The sequence below is a fragment of the Capricornis sumatraensis genome, chromosome X (genome assembly GCF_032405125.1).
Source record: "Capricornis sumatraensis isolate serow.1 chromosome X, serow.2, whole genome shotgun sequence".
Taxonomy (NCBI): Eukaryota; Metazoa; Chordata; class Mammalia; order Artiodactyla; family Bovidae; genus Capricornis; species Capricornis sumatraensis.
The window spans coordinates 103,184,255-103,200,980 of record NC_091092.1 but is presented as its reverse complement, the minus strand read 5'-3'; the positions used below and the strand labels follow the sequence as shown (position 1 = coordinate 103,200,980).

The 16,726-nt window shown below is 41.2% G+C and overlaps 2 protein-coding genes across 2 annotated transcripts in view; one reads left to right on the top strand and one right to left on the bottom strand.

Annotated features, from left to right (window-relative positions):
- The window catches only part of MED14 (mediator complex subunit 14), a 59,866-nt gene extending 48,122 nt beyond the window's left edge, over positions 1-11,744 (bottom strand). The window contains exons 1-3 of the mRNA XM_068962199.1: positions 11,536-11,744; positions 7,510-7,536; positions 4,281-4,386 (exon numbers count right to left, since the gene is read on the bottom strand). Of these exons, the coding sequence (XP_068818300.1) occupies positions 4,281-4,386; positions 7,510-7,536; positions 11,536-11,744 (342 nt within the window). The remainder of the gene's footprint in view (positions 1-4,280; positions 4,387-7,509; positions 7,537-11,535) is intronic.
- On the top strand, positions 11,743-12,087 carry LOC138071825 (putative uncharacterized protein MED14OS). The gene has a single exon (XM_068963226.1). It carries the CDS (start codon positions 11,743-11,745, stop codon positions 12,085-12,087), a length of 345 nt encoding a protein of 114 aa, XP_068819327.1.
- The last annotated feature ends 4,639 nt before the right edge of the window (positions 12,088-16,726 follow it).

Here is a 16,726-nt window from a genome sequence, read left to right as displayed (position 1 = left end):
TCTGTTACTTCTGTTACTTTCAACTACTGTTAATCAGATTTAGGTCATCCCAAGTCTCCATTCACTCAGGACACTGTAAAAATGCTTAAGCCAACGAATACTAAAGATTTCCCTCCAGGAAGATGTGCATCAACCCTCATGGGGTGTCACAGTTTTATCCGGCCTACACTGCTCCACCTTAAATGTGGGTAATTAACGAAACTCTCTAAACGGCCCTGCTAGACTCAAACTAACCCAGCTGTATTTCTTTGACTTAGAAATCAAATTAATAAAAGTTAGGTTTTGAGTTACTTATTAAATAAGTGAATCCATATAGGTCCCTAATGATCACCATGTTCTTTTTTTAAGTACTCACATACCAGCTTTTGATATGATTAATAATAAACTCCTTTATGGAGAAGGCAATGGCACCCCACTCCAGTACTCTCGCCTGGAAAATCCCACAGACAGAGGAGCCTGGTGGGCTGCAGTCCATGGGGTGGCTAAGAGTCGGAGACGACTGAGCGACTTCACTTTCACTTTTCACTTTCACGCATTGGAGAAGGAAATGGCAACCCACTCCAGTGTTCTTGCCTGGAGAATCCCAGGGACAGGGGAGCCTGGTGGGCTGCCATCTATGGGGTCGCATACAGTCGGACAAGACTGAAGCGACTTAGCAGCAGCAGCAGCAGCAGCAGCAGCAAACTCCTTTAAAATTTTTAACTGAGCACCAAATAGACACTTCTCTAAGGAAAATATACAAATGACCAAAAGCACATGAAAAGATGTTCAATATCACTAGTCATCAGAGAAATGCAAACAAAAAACACAGTGAGGTGCCACTTCACACCTACTAGGATGGCTAGAACCAAAATGTCAGACAATAACAGGTGCTGGCATGGAGAAACTGGAACCCTCTTACATTGCTGATGGGAATGTAAAATGGTATAGACATTTTTGAAAATAGTCTGGCAGTTCCTCAAATGATTACTAAATGTAGTTACCATATGATCCAACCATTCCACTCCTAGGTATATACCCAAGAGAAATGAAAACACATGCCCACACAGGAACTTGTATATAAATGTTTATAGCAACACTATTCATAATAGCCCCAAACTGGAAACAACCTCAAAGTCCATTGATGGATGAATGATCAACAAAATGCAGTAGATCCATATAATTCAGCTATAAAAATGAAGTACTGATACACGGTACAATATGGAAGACCCTTGAAAACATTATGCTAAATGAAAGAAGACAATCACAAAAGACCATATATTATGATTCCATTTATATGTAAATATTCAGAACAGGCATATCTATAGAGACAGCAGAGACTGCTTAGGGCTGGGGGGGTACTTGGGATGACAATTAAAGGGTAACAATTTGAAAATTTTCTAAAACCAACTGTGGTGATGGTTGCACATACCTGTGAATATACCAAAATCCACTGAATTGTACACTTTTTTATTATTGTCTTTGGCCACACCACATAGTCTGTGGGATTTTAGTTCCCTGACCAGGGATCGAATCTGTGCTGCCTGCAGTGGAAGTGCAGAGTCCTAACAACTGATCACCAGGAATTCTCAGAATTGTACGTAGCCTGTACGGTATGTGAATTGTACCTCAATATTGCTTTTAAAAAAGCTCAAGGAGAGAGATTTTTCTTTTTCTTAGCTAGAACATTATCCAGATTGTTTTACCATTAGTCAGAGTTCTATAAACCATGTATTTATGCATTCAGCTAGCAACTTAATGTGTCTGGCATGGCTAAAGATCATTATCTGTTAAGAACCTCTAATGAGTCTAGTTAAATAATCATTAAGTTGAGAACACCAAGTGTCAATATGTGAATAATCCTCTAATTCTCCAGTTTATGGACTTTATTCTTGACAAAAGCACAACGGTATCTACATTCAAAACAAAAATACTGAAACATTATGTATAAAGTTAAATATGAGACTTTATTCAGAATATGACTTACTGTGACAGCCAGTTCAAAAAACTAATAGGAAAATACTATGAATTAATGAAAGATGAATACAATATGGCTCAATATCAAAACCAAGAGTTTTAGATTTTGCTTGTATTATTTTATCAACATACAGCTCAGTAGTATCAAACAGGTAATTTAAAGACCCATGGTATAATAAGGGATTTAACACTGGATTTGAAAAATTGAACACTTGCATTTTATATACTTCAGTAATACCTAATTCTTCACTGAAAGTTTGAATATCTTTAGGAAAAGATAACACCAAATTAACTAACTACTGAAAAGAAACCTTGGGACTTTTCAGAAATACTATACCATGCTTCTTCATTTTGGCCAAAATAGATTCATTAGGCTCGGTGCCCAAATTTCCAAAAGCAATGAAACGAATTGTAAATTTTCTGATGAATAAGCTTAAAATAAGCCAGTTTATTCATCTTTATATTCATCTTTATTTTAAAAAAAAAGTATTCTTTGAATGATGCTTTACAGTGTACAAAAGACTTTCTGTCTACAAACTTTAATTTACCAAGCAAATCAATGGACAGATGAATAAATAAAAGGACTTTTCCCCCATTAAAAAAACTAAATATATTGTATAAGATACCCCCCTCTTTGACCAATGTTATATAGAAGGATGATATCAGCTTACTCCTAGAGACAAAGAAAATCTGTGGCTAGAAAAGAGTCTTCTTTTAACTTTCAAAAAATGTATTATTCTAGAATTTTAAGTTCTCAACTTCTTCATAACCTCTTTTCCTTTCACTTTAGCAATTTTCACATAAGCTTTCTGTCTAATGATAGGGGAACTTAGTGAAACTGAAGATATCAAATGCACTGGATATCAAATGCACTAAAATTGAGGTGACATTTCAGAAAGTCATGGGCAGAAATACAATTGTGTTATAGATTTCTTTCTGAAGTGAAACTTTATGGAATATGCAAACCCTAATAAATCTGCAGATACAGTTACTATCAAAATATTTCAACTTAGCTTGACAGGTGCAAAAAATAAATTACCTCTACACTGAGTAGCTGATTTTATCTAGGAAACCTGGTAAATTCAGAATTTGAAAATGATCTGAATATAATTTATCCAGTGTAAGCTTTTCCTGAACTTGCACCTATAAAAACTGATAAAACTTTTAAATGTCATTACATATGACATGGGAATGGGAAAAAAGAATCTGAGCATCAATGTCAAGTTCACTTAGAGAACCTATCCACTTTTCCTACAGTGGCTAGAAGGCTACTTGACCTTGCAGAGCTGGATCTGGAGAATTGACTTCAATTAATGTGGATTAATACATGCTCTCATCATTTTAGGATTTTATTCACTTTATTATAATTACTCTACCCTTTCCAATATGAACTCCTTAACCCTTCTTGAACACAGCTTAAAACTTTTGAGGGGAGTGTGTGTGGTGGGCATATTTTAGCATCTTTGGTAAACTCCACTACAGGTCATCCTTTTGAATTCAAAAAAGTGACCCAACAGTCAAAAGACCACGAGCTTCTTGAGGGCAGGGACTATGCCTTATTCGAGTCTCAATCCACCATGTCTTTATGCCTTGTGTGCAATAAAGGTCTGGAGAATGAACAGATGAATAAACAAGTATGTTAGCTGTTCAGTCGTGTCTGACTCTTTGCGACTCCATAGACTGTAGCCCACCAGGCTCCCCTGTCCATGGAATTCTCCAGGCAAGAATACTGGAGCAGGTGGCCATGCCCTTCTCCAGGGGATCTTCCCAACCCAGGGACCAAACCTGGGTCTCCTGCTTTGCAGGTGGATTCTTTACTGTCTGAGCCACCAAGGAAGCCCCAATGAATAAATAAAGGGACAGATAAATGCTATCGTCAGTTCTGTGGCCCTGAAAAAGCCATTTAACTTCTAGGAACCTTATTTCCTTAATTTCCTTATCTGTAAAATAAGAAGAGAATACAGACTCTGCCACTCTCAAAGGGTTGTCAGGAAATCAAGAGGCAAAATTTAGGGAATACTTTGTAAATTCTAAGAAATCATACAAATGTAAACTAACCATTTTCCCCCTTTACATCCAGTCTCATGTTTAATGTCTCCAGATATGGTCTACTCTTTTTTTTCTGATTAGGTGTCCATAAACAAAAAATAAGTTTCTACAGATATATACTATATATTATCATACAGAAATGATTACTCACATAAGTAATGCCTCCGAAAACATATCAGCATATATGTTAGAATTAAAATTAGAAACTATGCCTATTACAAGTTAACATTTCAAAAAGTTATTTTATATAAAATAAAGTCGAAAGTTTAACTCACCGCACATTTTTCCACTTTGCCAGCATTATTAGCCCATTTTACTAAAGCTAATAGTCGAACAAAGAGTTGGCGTGTCCGGCTAGCAAACTGCACTATTTCTATTTTCCTTTTAAAAAAAACAAAACAACTCTTAATGAATCAGCATATTTGAAGGAGTATTTCACAATTAATTTCATCTGAGCTAAAATATGAATCAATCTGTTTACAACCATTACAATGAAAGAACTCACCTAAAATATTTATCTAAATATGAATTATTGTCACATTTTGTATACCACCTGCATATGCCTCATTTTCTACCTCAGAATAATAAATCCAATAGAATGCTTAGGCAATGAATCACATGCTATAATTAATTTTATACTACAATAAAAGTTGTTTACTAAAATATACTATATTCACAAATATAAAATTATTATATAAAAGTTAACTGGGTCACAAAGGGAATGAAATTATGCTTTGAAATCCAAGGAGTAAGCGTCTTTTAATTTTATGGCTGCAATCACCATCTGCAGTGATTTTGGAGCCCCCAAAAATAAAGTCTGACACTGTTTCCACTGTTTCCCCATCTATTTCCCAAGAAGTGATGGGACCAGATGCCATGATCTTAGTTTTCTGAATGTTGAACTTTAAGCCAACTTTTTCACTCTCTTTCACTTTCATCAAGAGGTTTAGTTCCTCTTCACTTTCTGCCATAAGGGTGGTATCATCTGCATATTTGAAGTTATTGATATTTCTCCCAGCAATCTTGATTCCAGATTGTGCTTCTTCCAGCCCAGCGTTTCTCATGATGTACTCTGCATAAAGTTATGACCAAACTAGATAGCATATTGAAAAGTAGAGATATTACTTTGCCAACAAAGGTCCATCTAGTCAAGACTATGGTTTTTCCAGTGGTCATGCATGGATGTGAGAGTTGGACTGTGAAGAAAGCTGAGTGCCGAAGAATTGATGCTTTTGAACTGTGGTGCTGGAGAAGACTCTTGCGAGTCCCCTGGACCGCAAGGAGATCCAACCAGTCCATCCTAAAGGAAACCAGTCCTGGGTGTTCATTGGAAGGACTGATGCTGAAGCTGAAACTCCAATACTTTGGCCACCTCATGCGAAGAGTTGACTCACTGGAAAAGACCCTGGTGCTGGGAGGGATTGGGGGCAGGAGGAGAAGGGGACGACAGAGGATGAGATGGCTGGATGGCATCACTGACTCGATGCACATGAGTTTGGGTGAACTCTGGGAGTTGGTGATGGACAGGGAGGCCTGGCGTGCTGCGATTCATGGGGTCACAAAGAGTCGGACATGACTGAGTGACTGAACTGAACTGAACCTTTTTGGTAAGAGAAAGAAGTGAAAAATCCCTTACCAAAGCTTGAAACTGTATTATTTCTACAAAAGCAAGGGTCCTTTTCCCATTTGGCAGGAGCATGATTTATAAAACTGAATAAAGAGCTTAACTACGCAACTCCTTACCAAACTAATTTCAGTGAAAAGCCTGGATATTAAATTATCCAAGCAAAGTTAAAGAAAGCACTAAAAATAAAAGCTAGGTCTGTCCATATCTATTTTCATGCTATATCCACTACAATGCTTTTTCTCCCAATAACAGTATTTTTATCCTTTCCTCATAAAGCCTTAAAAGCTTTACACCAAAAGCTTTATCTTGTCAATCAGCATGTTAGCTAGACCTTGCAACTTCATGTCGGCTACAAAACTGATAACATTACCTTTTATGATTTACCTTAAGACACACAAAAAAATATTCAACAGGTCAGGACTGATGACAGGCCCCAGAAAGACATCAACCTCCCTCCAAGTGGACTCTGACATATTAATCTTAGTACAGCTATCCAACAACCTACATATACAACCCATACCTCTGCATCTTTGCAACAGTAACCCCATAATACAATGCACCAAAATGAAACCTTCTGCTGCAACATAATCCTGACTGAAGACCATAGAGTCTAGCTCCTATTAAGAGCATACATAGCCCACAAACAACCTGAAAAGCTTCCTGAAGATTCAGCCTGCAATAGGATTATTGGTGGTAGAGAAGAATCCAGGACACTGATACAATTATGAATCTTTGCCAGTGTCTGTGAAGGATCCTTAGAGATAAAACAAGCAGAGTACATCACAGGCAAGACTGGGACACAGCAGAAATGTTAAATGTACACTCACAACTGGCAGTCCCTCAGTGCTCTCTAACTCAGCAACAGCTTACAGAGGAAGTGAGGTCTCCTCTTCTCTCCCAAAGCAAACATATTTGTACACTATGAACTTCATTTGCCAGATGAGCTCCTCTACTGGAAAGGAGACATACCCCTTTGTAAACTACTTGTACATGTTTTTTTCCTTGACAACACGCTGTCTGGGGTGACAGGCAACAAGAGTTGGTTCTCCAAGGCCCAGTTTCCCTTTCTACCCCGGAATGGACAGAACACATCCTGATTTTCATTTCCTTCCTTTAAAATGGACCAGCCAAACCATAACACAGGTATACTTCAAGGTAGAGGTCTCATTTACCTCTATCTTTTCGATCTCTGTCCAATTCTATCAAAAAGGTCATTGGGAGTGGGGGTGGGGGTGGGGGTGGGTGGAGCATAGCCACTAACAATGCTAAAATTCACCCAAGTGATTTGGTATTTTAAAAAACATCAACCAAGAAGCGTAAGTAGTACCAAAGACAGAGTCAAGTAGTCTATACTGTAGCCACAATTTAAATCTTCATCACCTGATATCTTTCAAACTTTAATTTATCTTGTTCCCTTGGACTGTGGAAACGAACTAGCATTTAGTTATGTCTTAAGCCCCAAACTCCAACTGAATCAAAATTCTCTTAACTATAAATCAGTAATAGCAGTAGGCAAATGTCCATTCTCTAAAGATATCTAATCAGATATCACTGCAGAAAGTGAGAAATGACCAACCAGCTATCTCCATTTAGTTCTCTATCTTCCGCATCTTTTTACCCCCTGAGGCACTTGACCTGGTCAGTTTCTAGAAGACAAGGTCCAGAGCTGGCCACATACCAAGAATTGTCAAGGATACAGAAATTACACTTCCAGGGACATCTTAAACAAATGATGTGAGAAGGGCCTAGGTGCCCAGTCCACAATCCTACTACCCATACCTACACATATCTCCCCCCATACTCTCTCTCACTCACATAAACTCACTCACTCACTCATAGATATATCAACACAGATTTAAGGTTTTTTTCATACTCACCTTTCCACATCAGATTTCCTTGGCAGCCTAAGAAGAAAAAAAAAAGAAGTTGACTAAATATATGCACATCTTCATCAAAGTATGATTATGGCCTTTACTTTCACTCTATTAAAATACCTTAGCATTTCAGAAAAACTGGACAAATAGCCACTATAGGCTTGTGTGGCTCCACTCATAACTTTTGTAACTTTTCAGTGATATAGCTACAAAGGAAAAACTAACAAAGAAACATTTCTCTCCATTCTTCAAAAGATACTGCGCGAACCTCAAACATTAAAAAAAAAAAAAAGCCCAAGTCTTATTAGCACACTATATCACAGAGAAGTCAAAGAAAATCTTCTTTTAAGACCAAATGGTCATGAATACAAGGTACTACTTAGTTGCGAGCCTCTCTATATTCAACAGAACCTTGCTTCCAAGCACCAATCCCTTCACGCTTTGTTATGGTGGGTTAAGCTAGGCATGGGAAAGGGCCAGTGTCAGCCAAGGGTTATACAGCAATTATGATGTCGCTTGGTGAGATGCATATGATTATTTTCAAACAGCTCCAGGAAAACCTTGATCTCTTTTTTGCTAGTTCTGCAGTACTGACAGCAAGCAACCAATGTCACCATTTTCCCTGATAAACTATACCATTTAACACCCTCATACCCATTGATGCTTAGAAAGGTCCTGATCTGCTTCCTGAATCACATTCTCCATGGTTCAAGATTCAACAGTCTGAACTCTAAAGCCTCCCCTACATCGGATCCATTCTTGAAGAACACACACTGAGCCACCTAAGACGGTCTTTTCCCACTGACATGCCACAGGTGCAGAAAAACTAAAACCACCGCGAGAGATTCATGGTACAAGGAAGGGGAACTATTAAAATGAGCTCTGGCTTATAGTTACCTACAGTTCTTAGTGTATACAGTGGGATGGGAGCTCAAGTTATGATTCAAGTGACAAAAGAAACTGGGTCGGAGTTGGAAGGGCCAGCAGATCAGAGGATGAAACAAAAATTAAGGGCTTATTATGATAAGACTGTAAGTAAAAGCAGTTGCTGGCAAGTTCCTATGCCTGTGAAAGACTCAGAAGACACTCCTTGAGAACTCTCCCTGTCCTTAAGAGAGGAGAGATTGAGAACCATGGATGCTTGTGTGCATGTGAGAGAGAGAGAGAAAAAAAAGAGAAGAGCAGAGTCTTCAGGGGCAGAAAGAACAGGAATCATTGTTTCAGCTCTTGCCCCTTGTCCCAGAGACCCTAAAAGGATCTTCTCCTGCCAGAGGTGGTATCTTTTCAGGGACAAAGGATAGGCTTTGCTGCCCGCATCCCCTTCTCCCCAGTTCCTCCTCATCTATTTAAAATTCCTTTATGGATGACAAGTCCACCACTTGGGGCAAGAGCCCGAAAGTGCAGTAAGTCACAAAAACCTTATTTACACCAAAGAGTGTAAGATTCTAGCATTTTCTGATTTCAATTAAAAAAAAAAAAGTTTTAAAAAAGTAGAACCTAAATCTGTTAAAAAAAAAAATCACAACAGAATGTAAACTCTAAGATAAGAGCATATACATGGGTGAGGGAAAGGCAGGAGGAAATGAACAAGCAAAAGAAAAAAATTTAGAAATCTGGGGCCAAAAACAAGCCACCTTTTTTACTTTCAATACTCCACAAACATCGAATGTGGCAGAAATAAGACTCAAAGTATACTTGAACACTGGTGTTATATTAATACACTAATCCTGACAATCTCTACCTGGAACAAGGGAAAATACATGATCTAGGAACTTATTCCTAAACCAATTTTGGTGACCACAAATCAAATGAGAAAAAAGTTATTTTATATACCTATGTATCAAGAACAACAGTGAATTTTCCCCTTAAATTCTCCATGGTCTACAACGGAGGAAACAGAGACAGCAACCCATCCCAGTATCTTGCCTGGGAAATCCCATGGACAGAGGAGCCTGGTGGGCTACAGTCCATGGGGTCGTAAAGAATTGGACATGACTTAGTGACTAAACAACAACTAAACAAAGGCGGTAAGGGAGAGAAGACACATCATGTAGGACCTTAAAGGTAGACCACAGTCTTGGTTTGCTCAATACAGTCCCAGTTTATGCCTGTTGCTCTGACATAGTTATTAATAGCACCACCTTTCATGTTCAAAAGCATCCTCATCTGGACCATAAACTTTATGATCACTCTATTGGTGACTATAAAAAGTTTTTTACTCTGAGATGGGGAACCATGGGAAAGTTGTGAGTAAAAATAAGTTTGAAAAGGATCATCCTGGGTATTTCATGAAGGAAAAACCATAGAGGGAGGGGCAAGGGTAGCAGCAGAGGTACCAGTTAGTCAACTACTGCCAGCAACAGGAGCAAAGGATTAACACTTGATGGAATGGTTGAAAAGTGGTGGGATTCTGAAGCCAGAGATGACAGAATTTACTGATGTGGGATTGGAAGAAAGAGGAGCCAGGAATTAACTCCAAAATTCCTGGCCTAAGCATCCAGAGGAAGAATAGAGAGAGTACTTAGTGAGATAGGAAAGGGTTTTTTTTTTGGGGGGGGGGGGAAGGATTGAATGGAATCAGGAGTTTGGTTCTGGACTTGGTCCGCTGAAATGTCCACTAGGTACTTAAATGAAAGCATGTGGATAGAGTCTGCAGCTCAGTGGAGAGGTCTGTGCTGGAGAGATAAGTGTAGGAATCATCCTCATATAAAGTGTGTAAGACTAAACCTATGTACTTATCCTACAGCAATAAATATTTCTCTTTTCATAACTAAGTGCTAAAACAGAATAACACAAGAATTTCTACAAATGTCCTATGGAAAGACAAATTATACAAATTACACACCACAGACGGCAGCAGTTTTCAACATTTTCCCATAGCTATACATGGGATGGGTACATTTCTCTCCTGGCTACTCAAATTCTTATATGAGAGCCAACAAGAAACGGTGCAGAGAAGTATACTACCACCATAATCTAATCATGACAGCTATTTAATTTCCTCATTAGACAGGGGTAGCCTTCTTTCCATCCCCCTCAATAAAGTATATCAAAATTCTCAGAATGTTTTACAGGAATAAGTGGAACTTTTTTTAGTCATCTGCAGAAGAATATTTTAACAGTCTCTAGCAACAAATTACTGTGACACTTCACAGCCTCATACCTACATACAAATGTACTTCAAATGAATAATACACTGGAGTCTACTAAAAGATAAAAATGAATCTAACTGAAAACTAGTCTTACTTTCTCTGAAACTAGATTTTAAAAATGTTAAACAGTAATTCAACTATATATACCCCTAAATTTCAGTTTCTTTTCTTCACACACCTGAAAATCATTACAGTGTATTCTGATCCTATTCTGAAGGGATTAACACTCTAATCATATCCCAAGGCATTTTACTGCTAACTTGGTGATTTATAAACTCCCCTGATACCCCATGAGACAATAACAACAGGCTAGCCACCAAAAAAATCTTTACTTACACTACATGTGTTAAGACTTCAAACAGTCTCAAACATTCCAGGAAAACAAACTTGGAATCCAACATTTTGCATTATTTTACACACATCTCCTGAGTTCAAACTTTGTCAAAAGCAATTACAACCTACATTTAAAATGTACCGTAAGAGGCTGTAACACAATTTGTCTTTGGGAATTTTTTTAAACGCCCGAATAATATATATTCCTAAACCCTAAACTAGGAGTCTGGGCTAAAAAGCTTCCAACCAACAAATCAGTAAGGTTCAGCTGGCAAATCGAGCAAAAATTCCAAAGATGGGCTTTTCAGGGAAAGTCAAACAACGTGCATAATTTACAAGTCTCGGTTGCTTCATCTCCAGGACCCCAAATGGAAAGCTCCTCCTCCACCTCCGCTGGGCCCCAAGAGTTCAGAAATTCTAGACTTAAGCAGCCCAGCGGAGAGGAGAAAGCAGCAGCCTCTTGTGGAGAAGGAGGTGCGAACCTCTCAGCCGGCTGGGCGGGAAGCGGGGGCTGGGGAACAGGCGTGGATTTCGCGGCACTTACAGGTCCGTCAGCACCATGAGCTCCGAGTAGGCCCGGTGCAGCAGAAATTCGATGAGGGTGCTCAGCCGGTAGCCGGGGCTAGCTGCGGCCGCAGCGGCCGCTGCCACGGCGGCTCCGGGAGGAGGAGGCGCCGGGGCTGACGCGGGGCCGCCGCTGCCGCTGCCTCCGGGCGGGACCAGCTGGTGGTTCTCCAGCTGCACTGGGGCCATGGCGGCACAGGGCCGGGCTTGGCGCAGCGGTACAAGATGTGGCCCTCGAACCTCCCTCCCGGGCGCTCAGTCACCGCGCCTAAGTGGGCGCGGGCGGAGTCGCCGCCGCCGCCGCCTGCTACTGCCGAGCCGCCTCCGAACAGGAAGCCTTACGGCCGGCCGCAGAGGCCCGCCCCCATGTAGCGACAAGCCCGCCGGCTCCAGGGACTGGAGCGAGGGGCGGGGGGAGGGCGGGGAAGCGGGGCGGCAGCCGCAGAGAAGCAGCGCCACAGCAACCGTTCAGAGGCCGCTCGGCCAGGCAGCCGCAGCGTCCATATTGACGGCCCAAAGCGGAAGTCGTTAGGAAGAACGGAAGGGGAACCAAAGGGGGACTTCCGACAGCAACCTGTGCCTTTTCTCCCTGCGGTCGGGCGCTGGGACGTTGAGGGGCGCGTGGGAGTGGGGCGGGGCTGGCGCGCGGACGGGAAAAGCGGAAATGGGGGCTGCGCGCCGCCGGAAGTGAGTGTAAGGGCGGAGCCAGTGTTGTCATTGAGAACGTCAGCAGTTGCCCGGCCCTTGCCCTCGGCGCCCTTTGGAGTTTAAAAAGATCAGATTTGTGCTGAGGTGTCCATCAGCATTCCCCTGGTGGGTGCAGCTTGCCCGGGGAGGACACCCTATCCCAGATATTTGTGACCTGTGTTCCTGGACTCGAAAGGAAATTGTTACGGCTGAGCGCTTGTGACGTCTCAGATCTTTGCATCTCCCACAGTCTGCCCATGCGCCTTTCGTGGGATAGGAGACGTTTCCGTCATTTTTTTTTTAACTGTGGGAAAAGATGCGAGAAAATATTATTGAGGGTAGAAGAAGGGCCACTGGCAGAATAACTTAACTTGAATGGAGTTGAATATATGCTGAGCTCATTAGCTACCTCCAAAACCTGGCAGTTCTACCGCAGAAACAGTCTTTACATCCTCTACCACTGATTCTCCCACTTGTTTCTTGTCCCTGCTCTTGAAGTAGCCGCCCTGCCTTCCAAGGACTTTTCAGTTCGTTTTCTATGCCCTACTGCCACATTTTCCCGCTCAAAATGCACGCTTAATATTTTGCTTTCTGATTTAAAGCCATGATTCTCAACCTTGCCTGCACGTTAGAATCTGGGGGGAGATGGAGGAATGGGTGGCTTTAAAAAATACTTAGGCTCCTCTCCACATAGATTCGGCTTTAATTGGTCGGGGCTTCAGGATTTTTAAAAGCATCCTAGGTGATTTTAATGTGCACTGTTTAAAAGCGTCATTTGCCGCCACCCTTTTCAAATATCTTTTTGCAGAGTCTTATCTATGACTCTTAGAAGTAAGAGATGCACTTGCCATTTCCTAAGGTTAAAATACTCTCATTCTTGTCCACTTGTGTAATTCTTGGTCATTCTTGAAGACAATTCACCTGTTTTCTGAGGGTGTAATGTTAATCACTTGCTCCCTCTTTTGTGATCCTAAAGCACATTTACACAAACAGTACCATCCTGCTGCTGCTACTGCTGCTAAGTCACTTCAGTCGTGTCCGATTCTGTGTGACCCCATAGACGGCAGCCCACCAGGCTCCCCCATCCCTGGGATGCTCCAGGCAAGAACAGTGGAGTGGGTTGCCATTTCCTTCTCCAATGCATGAAAGTGAAAAGTGAAAGTGAAGTCGCTCAGTCCTATCCGACTCTTAGCGACCCCATGGACTGCAGCCTACCAGGCTCCTCCATCCATAGGATTTTCCAGGCAAGAGTACTGGAGTGGGGTGCCATTGCCTTCTCCGAAGTACCATCCTAGTACTCATTAAAAGGCAGTAGGATCACTTACAGTCTCCACAGATACAGTTGCTGAAGGTAGATATTCTCCCTAAGATCCATCCCTATGCTGCTACCTTAGGAAACAAATTTTTTTCTAAATTAGCTAGAATGGTATCATTTCTTTGGCAGTTGCTTTGTTTTGTTGAAGGTTCTTTTTCCTCTTTTGAAAACTGTTGACTTCAGCTAAAAAGCCGTGGTGGTCACATACACACAAAATGTACAAGATGGTCCTTAGTTCTCCAAAAAGTGAAAATGTTAGTTGCTCAGTCCTATCTCACTCTTTGCAACCCCATGGACTGTAGCCTGCCAGGCTCCTCTGTCCATGGGATTCTCCAGGCCAGAATACTGCACCAGGTAGCCGGCTGTTCCCTTCTCCAGGGGATCTTCCCAACCCAGGGATGATACCCAGGTCTCCTCCATTGCAGGGGGATTCTTTACCATCTGAGCCATCAGGGAAGCCCTTAGTTCTCCAGCCAAGTGTCAAACCCAAGCCCCCTGTACTGGCAGCAGAGAGTCTTAACCATTGGACCACCAGGGAAGTCTCCAAAATGGTCCTTAAGGTCTTTTCTAACACATTCTGATTGTGTGATGTTAATAGGATTTTGAAGTCAAGTGGGCCTTAGAAAGCATCACTACAAACAAAGCTAGTGGAGGTGATGGAATTCCAGTTGAGCTGTTTCAAATCCTGAAAGATTATGCTATGAAAGTGCTGCACTCAATATGCCAGCAAATTTGGAAAACTCAGCAGTGGCCACAGGGCTGGAAAAGGTCAGTTTTCTTTCCAATCCCAAAGAAAGGCAATGCCAAAGAATGCTCAAACTACCACACAATTGCACTCATCTCACACGCTAGTAAAGTAATGCTCAAAATTCTCCAAGGCAGGCTTCAGCAATACGTGAACCGTGAACTTCCAGATGTTCAAGCTGGTTTCAGAAAAGGCAGAGGAACCAGAGATCAAATTGCCAACATCAACTGGATCGTCGAAAAAGCAAGAGAATTCCAGAAAAACATCCATTTCTGCTTTGTTGACTAGGCCAAAGCCTTTGACTGTGTGGATCACAATACACTGTAGAAAATTCTTCAAGGGATGGGAATACCAGACCACCTGACCTGCCTCTTGAGAAACCTATATGCAAGTCAGGAAGCAACAGTTAGAACTGGACATGGAACAACAGACTGGTTCCAAATAGGAAAAGGAGTACGTCAAGGCTGTATATTGTCACCCTGCTTATTTAACTTCTATGCAGAGTACATCATGAGAAATGCTGGGCTGAAAGAAGCACAAGCTGGAATCAAGATTGCCAGGAGAAATATCAATAACCTCAGATATGCAGATGACACCACCCTTATGGCAGAAAGTGAAGAGGAAAAAGCTCAACATTCAGAAAACGAAGATCATGGCATCTGGTCCCATCACTTCTTGGGAAATAGATGGGGAAACAGTGGAACCAGTGTCAGACTTTTTTTTTCTGGGCTCCAAAATCACTGCAGATGGTGATTGCAGCCATGAAATTAAAAGACGCTTACTCCTTGGAAGGAAAGTTATGACCAACCTAGATAGCATATTCAAAAGCAGAGACATTACTTTGCCAACAAAGGTCTGTCTAGTCAAGGCTATGGTTTTTCCAGTGGTCATGTAAGGATGTGAGAGTTGGACTGTGAAGAAAGCTGAGTGCCGAAGAATTGATGCTTTTGAACTGTGGTATTGGAGAAGACTCTTGAGAGTCCCTTGGACTGCAAGGAGATCCAACCAGTCCATCCTAAAGGAGATCAGTCCTGGGTGTTCATTGGAAGGACTAATGCTAAAGCTAAAGCTCCAATACTTTGGCCACCTTATGTGAAGAGTTGACTTATTGGAAAAGACTCTGATGCTGGGAGGGATTGGGGGCAGGAGGAGAAGGGGATGACAGAGGATGAGATGGTTGGATGGCATCACTGACTCGATGGACATGAGTTTGAGTGAACACTGGGAGATGGTGATAGACAGGGAGGCCTGGTGTGCTGCAATTCATGGGGTTGCAAAGAGTCAGACATGACTGAGCGACTGAACTGAACTGAATAGGATTTTAACTCGGTCTTATTGTCTATATTAAACACAATTATACACCATGCCTCTTTGTATTCATCCTATTTGGCAGTAAGATTCTACCTAGAGAAATTACAACCAATTTGCGAATTAAAAAATTAATGGGTGGATGGGGATTGTTTTAAAAAAGAGAAATATTCACCCATATTCATCAGGTTAGATTTTAATGAAATTTCTGTATATCTTTAATAATTGAAAAGTTCTAACAGAAAATAGGGTGAAAATACAGGAAAATAACTGTATTTTGCTTAAATTGTTGGCGATCTGGGAGGTAATTTAATGAAAACTCCTGAAAGTGATAGCCCACCTCCCAACCTTATTAGTATAGTCACAGGCAAATATAGAAGAAATGAGTAAGGAGAAGAGACAATATTAGCATGTTTGGCTGAGATACTAAATGAATGGTTCATATCCAAATCACTTTTGGAAATAGTGTAATTTAGGAAAAGACTCATGCTGGGAGGGATTGTGGGCAGGAGGAGAAGGGGACGACAGAGGATGAGATGGCTGGATGGCACCACTGACTCGATGGACGTGAGTCTGAGTGAACTCCAGGAGTTGGTGATGGACAGGGAGGCCTGGCGTGCTGCAATTCATGGGGTCACAAAGAGTCAGACACGACTGAGCAACTGAACTGAACTGAACTGATCATTTTAAAGCCCACAATACAATGTTTGGCATTGTATTAATACTATAAGTGCCTAATTCTTTCATTCCCAATTTTCAATTGTTTCTGTACTTGGTCATCACCAGATTCTATCACACCTCAGATAAAACTATCTGAGAATTAGCAGACAAAATTCAGAACTAGCAGTATGATAGTTCCTTAGCTCTTAAGTCAACCTAAATGCTAGATCTTTCATGAAGTCAATCTGATTTTAATAAAAAGAATAAATTGATTGCAAAATACGGAGAAAAAAGAGAACATTTCCCTTTAAGCCCTTTTGATGGAAAATTGACAAATTGGTACATATACAGTTGACCCTTGAACAATGCAGTGGTTAGGGGCACAGGCCCTCCTTGCAGTCAAAAACCCATAATTTATATATAGTTTATAGTATAATTTATAGTCAGCCTTCTTTA